The sequence below is a fragment of the Cygnus olor genome, chromosome 8 (assembly GCF_009769625.2).
Source record: "Cygnus olor isolate bCygOlo1 chromosome 8, bCygOlo1.pri.v2, whole genome shotgun sequence".
Classification (NCBI taxonomy): domain Eukaryota; kingdom Metazoa; phylum Chordata; class Aves; order Anseriformes; family Anatidae; genus Cygnus; species Cygnus olor.
This window is the reverse complement of record NC_049176.1, coordinates 21022630-21036000: the sequence shown is the minus strand read 5'-3', so window position 1 is coordinate 21036000 and position 13371 is coordinate 21022630. Positions and strand designations below refer to the sequence as shown.

General features: G+C 38.5%; 1 protein-coding gene across 5 annotated transcripts in view; it reads left to right on the top strand.

Moving 5' to 3' along the window:
- Positions 1-13371, top strand: part of ST6GALNAC3 (ST6 N-acetylgalactosaminide alpha-2,6-sialyltransferase 3) — a 220837-nt gene that overhangs the window by 140187 nt on the left and 67279 nt on the right. For all 5 annotated transcript variants that reach the window (XR_005822228.1, XM_040566117.1, XM_040566118.1 and 2 more), the window contains one exon: positions 2629-3038. Coding sequence is in view for 4 of the 5 variants with exons in the window: in XM_040566117.1 (XP_040422051.1) it covers positions 2629-3038 (410 nt within the window). In the remaining variant the exon portion in view is untranslated. The remainder of the gene's footprint in view (positions 1-2628; positions 3039-13371) is intronic.

Genomic DNA, 13371 nt, shown 5'->3' with positions numbered 1-13371 from the left:
ATCCCTGTGCCTGGGATCCTATAGGAGCCCCGTGGCAGAGGAACTACATCTGAGCAGTTCGTGAGTCTCAAAGTGATGGGACAGCCATATCAGAGATGGGGTGTAATAACAAACAGGAATTTCATGTTAAATGACAAAAATGAGAAAGCTGAGGTGTGTGGATTATTGAAACTGCCCCTTTTATCTGTAGTAGTTATTAACCAAGACCACAAGCTGCGAGGCTGTCTCCATATGGGGGTTAGCAAATTTATATTGCTGTGTGCTTTCCCATATACTGCAGAAAATATGATGCAAAAAGGTACTGAATTCAGTGAAAGGTGCTGCAATCAGTGCAATGCCTGTCATGGGTGTCAGTCAGTCTTTTAACTCCTTCTGGATTCTCTCTTGGGAAATATGCATATTAGGGCATCTAAAATTTCTCTACATTGTAAAAATATTTGTTCTGAGATAGGGCTGGGAGGGGTTAAGCTTCCACCTCTATTGAAGAAGAGCAGATTATATGTTGACCTAGTGCAGGCATTCGATATTATGAAAGTGCTTTATAAATTGGAACAAGATAAATGAATCACAACAAAAGAGCTGGAAAAGTGGGGGACACAATTGTAGGAGTGAGTGTACTCAGTTTATTCCAGCAGAACAGTTTCACTCAGTGAATAGAAAATGTGCAGTGCATTTCTAGCTAAGGTCAGAAAATCAAACAATTCCAAATTTAAGAGAGCAGGTCTATTTTAATGGAGAAGAAAGAATATTGTGAAAAAACACCAAGGTTGAGACAGGTTTAAATGGGACCAGATTCTTGACCAAATTGACTTTTCCTATCTAGCAGTTTCATATTCAGCATTTGTTACTTTGAAAGTTCACCCTGAAAGCTATAATTTAATCTATTGGGACTTTAACAATTTGCTTCATGTTAGGATGTGAGTTATGCTTATGGATTTGTTTAGGTCACCCAGCCATGTCCTCATAATGTATCTCAGAGAAGGTTTCTGTAACTAAGCAGTAAACAGAGAGGCTGTTGTGTTCAGCTGTATCTCCCGGGATTTCAGCCCTGCTGTCAGGGAGCTAGGCAGGACAGCTCTCTAAAACTACAACAGCTATGAAAAATACATGGTGTTCTGTAAAGGAAACATTGCCAATGCTTTTGCATGCAGTCAGGCATCCTTAACTCCTGAAGAAATGAGGAAAGAACATTCTCAGGAACCACTCACCCAGAGAAATCAAGCCAATCACAACAGAGAAATCAAAATGTTGCAACTGTGAAATTTATTGTAGAAGTTTTGCAGGGCACACCTTTGTTAAGTATAATGATTGTCATCCAAATATTTGATATTTTCTCTATTATAATTTGGCCCTCTTGAGATGTTTATTTCTTGTCCTTATACAATACACCATTACCAAAGAAAACTGAGGTTTTGTCAGCCACCAGGTCCTAAGGTTATAGCGGTCAAATGTAGCTGGGATGTTATCCACATCAACTAAAAGAAGTGTGATTTTGAAGGAAAATAACCACAAGTCTGGTCAGAAAAGCACCTAGTGTCTCATCAAACTAAATGTCAGAAGAACATAAAAGGAATTATTCCTAACAAACATTTAATTGAAGTAACTGGCTTCCAGTCAAGAGCAGCACGGAAGATCAAGTCTGTGACCGTACAAAAAATTCAAAGAATTGCAGATGATATGTTGCCTGGACCATCTTCTGTAGCTTTTATGGATGGATCTAGCTATTTTTTTTTTTTTTTAGATTTCTATCCAAAGTTTTCATACAATGCAGCATCCTCTTTTAATCTTTTGGTGCAAAAGAACCAAAGGATACCGTCTATTATTTCTGTTCTGGCAAAAGAAACATCAGATAGGTCCCTATATCTCTGTTAAACAGACAACTATTTTCAATTCACATGGGAGAAATAGTACCATGGAATGCACTCAGGAAATACTGTCTTTGACTTCACTTTGCCCACGATAAGTTCCTAGTTCCCATGTCACCACTCCATCTGCCTCTGATTTTTCATGGGTCATAACTGTTCTCTGGAGAGCACACCATATTCCTGTGTCTACATCCTCTTTCCAACTGCAAGGTTTCCATACTACAGATTGTTTGTTAGAGTTGTGGTTCATGTTTGACTTCTGTCAGAAACTTGAGAACTATTCATTCAGACACATAACCAGAGTCAGTGTATAGTTAAATTGCTAGCATTACTTTTTCTGTACATTTTTCCTATTGCTGACAACTTGTTAAGAGAGAAAAAGGCCTTGATCTAAGTATTGTTCTCTGCTTCTGCTTTCTTTCATTGTATTCTAGGTGAAAAAGTAACATTTAGAGAGAAAAAGAAATTATTATTTTTCTAGTTGACTTTGCAAGGTGGAGACCAAAGGAGAAGATTACAGCTGCTACCTATTTCACTAAAAAGGATTGCATTTAGAACATTGAGGCAGCAGGGTTTTCCACCAGCTCTAGCACAAGGGGATTGATAGAGAAGTATCATTATCAATTTGTTGGACTCAAGGGGACTGATAGAGAAGTATCATTATCAATTTGTTGGACTGTGCTCATCTTTCTATTAACTGAATTTTCAGTCTCCATGCTTTACAGAGAAGGACTTCCATATATTTTTGTTTTCTTTCTTCCAGCCTCTACAACTAGATTGTGATCTCTGTGCCATTGTTTCAAACTCAGGACAGATGGCTGGCCAGAAGGTGGGAGCTGAGATAGACAAGTCCTCGTGCATATGGAGGATGAACAATGCTCCCACAAAGGGCTATGAGGAGGACGTTGGGAAGCGGACAACCGTAAGAGTGGTCTCTCACACGAGCGTGCCTCTCCTACTCAAGAATCCCGAGTACTTTTTCAGAGAAACCAACAGCACTGTTTATGTGATCTGGGGACCTTTTCGAAACATGAGGAAGGATGGAAATGGCATTGTGTACAACATGCTGAAGAAAACTGTTGACAGCTACCCAGCTGCCAAAATCTATGTGACAACAGAAAAGCGCATGAGTTACTGTGATGCGGTGTTCAAGAAGGAGACAGGAAAAGACCGGTAAGTCCTACTTGTGAAGAGCAATTATAGTGTTTGACAAAAGATACATGAGAGAAGGCCGTGCTGGATGCCAGCTAATAAATGAGTCCCAAGATATGTTTTTAATGGATTGTTATATGGTTTTGACTGTTATAAGCACTTGATGAGGCAGCAGCTAGGCCCCATTTACCCCACCTACGCTACCTTCTGTTCTTTCCATTTCTGTTGGCTTGAGTCCCAAAAATATTGGATGTCTTCCTGAAATGTTTTCAAAGCTGTATGTTGTTTTCAGCTCAATTTACTATTGATTAAATTGACATTTTATTTGTAGAGGATAATCCTACACAAACAACATTTCCAAGTGCACAACCTCAGGATAACTCTGGATATTGTATTTTCATCTCTGTTGATATTCACTGTAGGTTTACTTCAAACACAAACCTCAGGGTTGTGTATTATTTGTATTTCTTGCCGAAAATGGATTATCAGTGATACTGTAATAGATGTAGGCTTTTACCAGAATGATGCTGAAATGTATTCACCCTGTGTGAGAATATGTGTTTATGCTGCTCAAGTAAGGGCTATAACGAGATGAAAGTGTGACGGCCGATATTTTGGCTAACATTTTCAGAGCTGAATTTGGATCTGTGGATTTAAGACCACAAATTGCATGATTTTGTAACTGACCTACAAAAATTCTGATGCTCCATGTTTTGGCATGGAAGGGGACCTCTTCCTCATACTCTCTGGAGCTAGCTAGGAAGAAGTTTCCAGACCACTGTTGTGCCTCAATATTTCTTTTAATTTGCACATCATGAATTTGCAGTTGTGCAGGACTGTAGCTATTTTGACCAAAGTAACAATACAGATATTCTCAACTAGTTTAACTTAGTCTAACCTTTTGACTTAGCTGTTGCAGTAAAAGAGCTTGTTCTCTCAGACCTCCTTGATTCCCTTTGTTATCAAACTGTCCAAACTTGATTAGACTTGATTTTGCCATTTGAAAAAGCATTGAAATGTGGGGAAGAATTTTCCCCTCAGCATGTTCACCACATGTACATGTGGCTGCTGTGATTCAGGAGTTGGAGGGGGCTCCTACACACCATAAACATGTCAAGGTTGTCATGGCTTCTTGGGTTTAGCTGAAAAAGCTTATGTATGAACAGAGGCTAATAGAGAAAATACACAAGATCCATTCTTCAAACCCCTCTTTTATAATCCAAGCCATCTAGTTTACCTGTTAATTAAGCTAAGTATGATCATGGGTACATTACTGCATAAACATAAATTTGTTTATATTTATGACTCTTCCATATTAATAGTCTGTCAGGTGGCAGTGATTTTACAATACTTCATTAAAATCTTATTTTGAGACCAGCCCAATCTAATGGGTACCTTAGTATAGCCTATCAAAAATCTCATCATCCAATGTCAAAGTATCCTCAGCTCCAGCCTAATGCATTCCTCTTCAACAAATTAACACATCACAAGGTTTTATTATTACCCAATTAAGACGATACAAATGCTTCTTTCCGTGTCAAAGACAGATTGAACTTCTCTCCTCCCAGTGCTTATGAACAAAGTCCTTGAGTAGCCTGATGTCAGTACCCCGATTTTTTTCTGAAACTAAAAGTTTCACATTGTGAACAGGGGCAAACTGTAGATAGACTGCCTCATGATCCACCTCACATTGTGTATGTGAGTGCTTCCCTTTAACACTGTGAAAAAACCACACTTCTCACAGTGGCAATCGGATACTATCCTTGTATCTACTGTTACTTTCATTTTTAGTCCTACTTTTCCACATCAAATGCTAAGTGGCATCATTTATGCACTTGTAAGCCCAAAACAAGAGGAACAATCAACGTGTCACCAGCCAACACCTTCTATATCGCTAGAAAACATCCTGCAGCTCCCTGCTAATCAGGGGACCTCCGCTTGGAAGCTGTTTCATTTTCTTCAACATCTTCAATTCACAGGGCCCTTCTGCTGTTTCCAGGGAGGGTCATGATGCTCTTAGAGGTATACGCCAGTTGTGGAAGCAGTAAAGGCACAGCACAAGAGATTTGGGGGTGATGAAAATAGTTTCACACGTTGTGCCAGACTATTATGATACTGAGACAGAATCAAATTCCTCAGCCAAATATTCCTTCTGTTCCTCAGAGAAACATCAACTCTTGCTCGCTGTATTAGTTTGAACAGAGGTCTGCTTCAACATGTTCCCAGCAAAAATTCTGGAAGGAAACCAAGTTCAACTCATATTCTAAAATGTACCGAGTGGATTGTAATCACGTCTATTTTAGTTTAATCCTAAAATACTGTCCTTATGTACAGTGTATGCTACTAAGGCATAGTAAAATTACAACAGATTTCTAGTCTGTCAAGCCTTTAATGAGTTTTCTATTTCTACTCTTTGGTGTACTATCTTTTCAGGTAATTAGTGGGACTTATAAGTAGTTTCAGTAGTGCTCAAGTTTTAAAGGATATTTTCAGAAGCAGCTAACAGGTGTGTGCTGCATTCACTTCTCTGCTGCAAAAAAAGCTGTGGTTCTGCACTCCTACTGACATGGGAGCTTCATCCCTGACTTCCGTGAGTGCAGGTTCAAACCCCACAGCTTTGCTATTGACAGGCAGTTTATTACAGGTTCATGGAAGAAACAAGAATTGTTCCTAAAGAAGTTCCAGAAGACTAGTTGATTTAACTCAGAATGAGGCATTTTTTATTCTACAACAGTACAAAATATGCTGAGATATGGGTTATCCATGCTGGTGAATTAACCTTGCATGCAGTGTTATGAATCTGGGGGACATATGTTCTTTCTGAGAGTCTTCATTAGTGAAGCAATGAGTTCAAGGTGGTGAATGCTTATCCACTTTGAATAATTGTTGTACATAAATAATATTCATTACCAGACATTGACAATTTTTCATTAATGCATTTTACTTGGTGCTTCCCTAGAGGGAGCATAAACCTGACAGCTTCTCCCAGTATTTCATTGATGTTTGGGTATATGACATGCATTGAGTCAAGTGAAAGAATGTAAGGAAACATGAGGCAATCACTAAATGTGGCATCTTTGTATGTACCTCAATCCAGGTAAGTGGTTCTAAAGACATCTTTAACTTTGCCATGCATAAGGAATATAACACAAGATGATATAACAACATTTAAATGGTAATAACAGAGAAAACTGTAGTCTTCATTAAAGCAGCAGAGCTAATTCTGGTCTGATAAAGTGCACTGAACAGCCCTAAATAGGTTTTAATTAGCTGGCACCAAAGCTGCACCACCCTTAGGGAGGGTAAAATTAATGAAAACTAGCAGCAAATAGATCAGTGCTACTGGATGTTATTGCCTTAGGTGAAGGTGATGAGGAAGAAGGGAGTGTCTTTTAAGGATCATTTAGAAAACAGACTGCGTTAAAAGTCACTTTCAAAAAGCAATGATAAAATAAATCTGTGCTAATATTGGTGAGATACTCTAATGTCATCCAGATTTCAGACTCCATTTGTGTTTATTCTACAAACATCTCAGGCTGACCTGTCAGCACAGTGTGTCCAGGCAGTGCCTCTGATGGCACCGCTCCACGTCCCCTCTCAGGCTGGTGGTGTGATCGGACCGCTGCTCTGCCGCTGCCTGTGGAGGACGGTGAGACTCAGCAAACAGCCACTAACGCGTGTGCTGATACCGCTCAATGCACAGTTTCACCTGGCGTCTGTGGTAACACTTCTTATAAATAACTACCTGCAAAGAGCCTGATAAGGTTTGCCCAGGAGATGTATTCTGATCCCCAAAAAATCCCATTAAGAGAGCTGAGATAATGTGCTGAAAGCCAGCCAGTTGGCTAGCCCATTGCATGTGCTGTCTTACCTCTAACAACAGCCATCCCGTTCCCAAACAACTCAGTTCAATGCAACAACATTTTTCTGAGATTATTATCTATACAAGCATGTCTACAAGAGGTAGGTTCAGTGAGCCATGTTTGCAATCAGATTGCTCTTTCTGAAGGATTTTTGTTAATATCTTGGACAATTCTGAGGAAATGAAATTGCTGTTGTGCTTCTCCTCCAGAAGCTCTCAGTTTCCTCTGTGCCACTTGGTGCTACATGTTGGGTTGTGAGAAAGCTGGTTTATCATCTGAGGCAGAAAGATGGATCATCCTGATCACTGACTTCCACATAAAGATTCAAAATTCGGAGGTGTGCTCAACCTGCTATTTTACGCAGTTCTGCACACTATTTATTACTTTGGTGATATATGAGATCTATATTATATCTCTGTCATTTAGAGCTAACAAATTATATTCATCTGAAATTCAAATTGACACTGTTAGACAACTGCAGTCATCACAGCTTCACCTCAGTTAATATGTGGTTTTTGATGTGTCTGACTAATCTATGCAAAACTGTAGTCTAGTAAAAATGTCACTGAAATGAATAAATGAAATTACATTCTCTGAGACTCAGGTAGCTGCAACTTCTATACTTTGGTGACGTTCTCTGTGAATTGAGATAGCAAAGCTGTCCGTGGCCAGATCACCAGAGTTTCATGCTGTATTTCTGGATGTTGGCTTGAATAAAATAATAAAGTGATGCTATTTTCACTTTTGCACTTGCTTACATAAACATACTAGTTTCCCCATCGGGACCGTTCAGAGAAAATATAAAATCTTAGCCAGTGTTAAATAATGTTTGCAGAAAGCAGTTTTTCATTGGGAAGTTGGGAACAGTGACACTGAACTTGGCTCAAAGTTAGATCTTGGGACTTGGGAAGTACTTCTCATCCATGCTTCATATTAACATGCTTTGTCTAAAAACTCTGAAAGATGGGAGAAAGTTCATTTTGCTTTGAAAGGAAAATGAACAGAGTTAGGGAACATTAGCTTGTTTAAGCATTTTAAGGACAAAAATTGTAGTTTACATTTTTATGTAGTCTTTGTCATGATGTAGCCTCTGCTGTTACATTGATAAAGTCAGCGGAAGTTCTCCATTGCCTGAGAGCATCAGAGCAAACCCTCAAATTTGTGTTTGATATAGTGACCATTTTTCAAGTGCTTGACTGTGGATCTTTCTCAAACTAGTGCTTGGCACTTCTACTCTTTCTTTTTATAAAGTAATCCCTTCAAAAAACGTTAATGGATTTGTCCATCTTAATTCAAAGAGGGCTTAAATAGTTTCATTGTCAGCTAAGACTGCTTTATTACCTGAAAAAACAAGGGTCTAAAGCATGAAACCTTAATGAAATAAATAGATTTTTCATTATAAAACACTTAAAACCTCAAACTCTATTGCTATTTGTGGTCAATCATTGGACTTGTAACAACTGTTTTGGGGTTTACACTCACTGCATTCACTCTTCCATTCCGTGGTAAAACACCAGTTGTTCCGGAGTGTCCTAGATTTATTCCCTGCAGCCCATTAGTATCTGCATTTATGTTTCTTTGTGAAGATCTTCCTAATTAAGATGAACATTTTTCTCTATTAGGCAGATAGAATTCAATAGAAGTCTGTTTTTTATTAACATGTCAGTAAATGCTGTACAAAGCAGTGACACTTTTGTTAAGAAACACAGCTCCCACTACATTATAGTAATTATGTGTGTAGTAAAATGAAGTTTTATTTAAGAAATTATCAGTGTTAGCTATTATTTTGTGGAAGTGTGTGGCTGCATTTGTGTGGGCTTAGAGACCTATTGATTCTGTGGTGATTGCTGACGTTAGCCATGGAGTTATTTCTTTTTACCTAATGATGTAAGTGAAAAAATACATAACCAGAATCAACTTTACCTTCATGTGTTTTCACATGTTCCTTGAATTAGTTCAACATTTCATTCTTTTAATTTATTGCATCTTCTTTAGATGCCACTGAATTTGCTCCTGACAAACCGGATGTTAAATCTTTGTACAGAGTTTGATACTGTCCTAATTACATGCACACCTTCTCCATCTTGTCCTTTAAATGTTCTACAGCTTTTATGGCCATGATTGCATTGTTTTATCTCTCGTGAGCAACATTGTGATTGCGCATATAGATGAGATTCTTCCTGGACTTTTCTCACATCCCATGAACGTTTACATTTGAAGGGTAAGGCAAGCCAATGACACACATGCTAACAATCCTGGTAGCACTGTGGGTCCTAGTGGCTCTTGTTTTGCTGTTGGTGCTGCAGGTATTTTATGGATGTAACGGCAGAAGACTTGGAGGAAAAAAGTAGAAGCACAGTTTTTCACTGAAGAGGCTTCACTAGATCATCTTCCATTGCAGCATTTTTGATTTTTCAGATCACAGTGTTTAAATTAGACCTTGATTTTTCTAAAAGAGTTTAAAATTTTAAAAGAACAAAACAATTTTTAAAAAATCAAGAATTTAATCTATTTTTTAACTCAACCTTGCTGCCAGTTGAAATAATTGTCTTTAAAAACAGGATGATTTCCGTTGAAATCTATGCTTATCACTGCTTGTCATATAGCAATGCTTTTCTAAGATATATTAAATAGATTAGGAAATAATGTAATGTTGCTATTACTTTAGTGTGATACATGTTGGTTACTGATAACTCTGGGTTTTCTAATGGAAGTTCCCTAAAGTACACTGGGTCATATTTGCAGTGTTTAGCAATATAAAAGATACTGCAATCAAACTGCATGCGATGCACTGGGAGATTTTGTGTTACAGAGTTGCTGCTCAAGGAGGATAGCAACTTTCAGAGGCAGGCAATAAAACACTACGGTAATTTGTTGCTTCAGATAGAGAAGGGTTTCTGTATGTCTGTCCACCTACTAGCTAATAACGTTTACAAGAACAGAATTTCATAAGAAAGGGTGTATGAGAATAACAGTGACCCAGTACTAATTTCAAATCTCTCAGTGAATGTGATATAGAAAATACTGTCTTCTCAAAGCTTTGAGCAGGTAGGCAACACAATAGAAGAAAAACTGGTTAAAAGTGGAAACAGGTTAGCTAGAACTGCTACTGGGATATTTTGCCTTAAAAATACAGAAGGATTAGGAAACAAACACTGCACTGAAAATTTAATCTGTAAGAACTCAGGTCTCAGATGTGAGATCTCATATACATAGGTGGGAGGAAAACTGTGAGAATTGTGAAATGTTGTCTCATTAAGTTCATTTGGAAGTTGGTGTAAATTAGCTCATGCAGAGCTTCAATATGTATTTTTACCCATACGTAAACAAAGCAGATGTTCTGCAATGTTTGTTTATGTGTCAGTGATCATGTATCCCATAGACAAAATGTCTGCGATTTCAGAACAGTGAAACCCTACAAATATGTACGTGCGCACGTGGCTTTATAGTGTGCACATCTTCGAGGGTGACTCGGGATTCACAGCCATGCTTCTTGGAGAGCTTGCTGTGCTGGTGGGTTGTGCTGCAACCTGTGTTTAGAAAACAATCGCCGTCTACACCCCATACAGGTCCTGTAATGCTCGAGTTCTCTGAGCCTTTAACAGTGAGGCAGCTATGCATTTCAAGAGTAACGTGCACAAGAGCAGCATGTACAATTTTACTCAGTTTGGAAAAACATAGCTACAACTTGGGGGTTTATTATGAATCTTGAGGAGTGCCCTCAAAGAGTTTGTCTGATGTCTTGAATGCTAATCGGCATGTAACTCAGTTTGGGTGTGAAAGGGAATACTTTTTGATTCAGGCATCAAAGATTCAGCCATTCTACTTGCAGCATTTTGTTGGCAGCTCTGGCTTATTGCAGCATTCGGTGCAGGGGGCACTGCATGCCCAGCACCGTTCCTCTCCCAGCCTGAGCTGCCCTACCCAGGGCGCAATAAACATGCAACTACAGTAGCAGAAAATGTTCTAAATGCCCATATTTGTTCTTTGCAAGTTTGCTGTTCTTACACGAGCCTGATCTTTGGAGACCTCTTTTTCTTTTTTTCTTTTTAAAAGTCAGTCAGCCCAGCAAGCACATCTCTGCTCTGTTCATGCTGCTACAGAGAAGAAACCTGAGCTGCGCAATGCAATCTCTGCATGACTCATTAAAACTTCCAAAGCCCAGCATCTGCTGCAAAACTTTAAAAATCGCTGCAGATGATGTCATTTGTGTAGAATAAGACACAGAGAATGGAAAGGAAGCAATAGCAGATGCAATCCTAAGAAACAAACAGCGTGCTTTTATCTTAACAATAAAAACAAAGTGTCAGAAATAAGCACTCTGAGTTCAGTTGTCTCTCCATATGTTGCTTCCAAGCTTTCCTTGAAGTACATTCATTAGAGACACTGGTGCTCCTGTCACTGAAGAACATCCCAAACATTTTCCATGATAGCATTTCCTAATATATTGCAGATATCACTTAAGCCTCAAAATGTCTCTGTGAGGCAATGAATATTTATCCCCTTTGTACAACTGGATTTCCCTGAGAAAAGGACGCTGGGGGAAAGCAGGCACTATTGCTATGTGGAAATTCATGCCTATGGGGATCTTTGTATTTTGTATATTTACCATGATGGCTTTCCTGTCTCCTACACTGCTAATTGTGGGTTGGAATGGTATGGAACCACAGAAGAGAACCAGTTTCTGCTGCTGTATAACCTGTTTTCAGCCAAACAGGGTAATGTTCTGGCACTTCCTTCCACATGAAATTAGCAGTAGTCTCTTGACATTTTACAATCAATCAAAATATTAAGGAAAGAAAATAATCTGAAGAGCATTTGCGAAGTGTGTTCCTCTAAAAGAAGAATTTAGCTTCAATTTGTTCAAGTATTATAAGTTTTCCTATCCTGTGTCCATGCTTCTCAGCATCATCTCCGCATCTTCCTTCAGAGCCTTAACAAATGTGACTAGCATTTGTCATACGTGGCTTTTTGTTTCATCAAGGGAGAATTGTGGCTTTGTTGGAGCTCAGAGATTTTTTTTTGCTCTCCGTGTGGGCTGCTACAATTTTATATTAGTGATGACACTGATGAAATATGGTTTGTATTTGGAGTAGAAGAAAGCAGTGGTCCTTAACTCCTCCGGGCTTATTTGATGGTCTTAAATTGCCTTTACCTGCTCTTCCAAGAAAGCACACTGTTCAAGGGAGTTGGAGTTCAGCCCCACTGTACGGATCCAGCCAGGCAATCTTAGCTGCAGTGGCATCCCAGAGCATTCTCACTCCTGGAGGTATTTTGGGTCTCACTCATGGAGTGCCTTGCAGATATGGAACTTAATTTAGCTTTATATAGGATATCCTCAGGTGTTATGTACTGCCTCGACCTGTCTAAGCATCAGTGGCTTCCTGCCAAGCTACACTACTTTGCCTGGTTAGGAGAAAGGTGATGAATGAATGAATAACTATGGGCAGTTCATTGCTTACCAGTGGGAAACAGAGTATTTTAGGCAATATTTCTGGATAGGGTGTAGGATGGTACCTGGGGATGATATAGTTAGGATAAGGTTATTTCAGTTTCACTTGAAACTTTTAATTATGGATCACTTAAAGGTTTTCTTCGGTTTTTGAAATAATAACCACCAGTTTCATAAGTATTTGACCAGTTTTAGGGTAGCATTAGCAAGAGCAGTTCTACATGTTTCATTTAAAGTTTTCCTTTTGTCTGTGTACCAGGGCCAAGACTGGCATATGATATAAATATTTTGTTCATTATTGCTTTCCATTTTTCCCAAGGCTATCATATTGATTTCAAACCCATGGTCATCATTATGCTAAAATGGTGGCATTAATACTCTGGTCTCTGTGGGTGGATTGTAATAGAAAGTTTCAAAATAATAGCCTACTAATGTGAAAGGTGGAAATATGTGTGGTATCATATTGCTCATAATGTAACCATTAAAATAACAATTATGTGATAATGAAAAGAGTCATTATGCTTTAGTTTATCTTTACATAATGTTAATAGCTAATGAAAACAGGGAAGATTATATCTAATTATGTTTAACAATACTATTGCATTTCCTGTAAAGAGAATATTTTGCATGGATTTGTAGATTTGGATGCTTCAGTAAGGTTTGTATCCACGCTCTCTGTATTTGGAAATATGACTGTTTTTAAACCAATAGTTAACAAATTCTTTTTTATCTAATGGAAGACAGTCTTCACAAAGGTTGAGATTTTGAATGTTTTTGAAATTTACTTACCAGAGGTAGTTATGTGCAATGTGGCTACATTGAACAGAAATAAAAAATCATTTTAGGTCATTTAGGTTCGACGTGTTACAAAAATGAAGGTAGCCTGACATTGAGGCAGGCAGTAGAATAACTTCTCTCTTTAGGTGAATGAGAAATGTTAAATGGGTGCATTATCGTCTGCGGTAATTTTGTTTTAATGTTGGCTCAGCCACTTGGGCAAGTTCCTTTTCTATTGGATACAGAGACAGAACATGCAAGA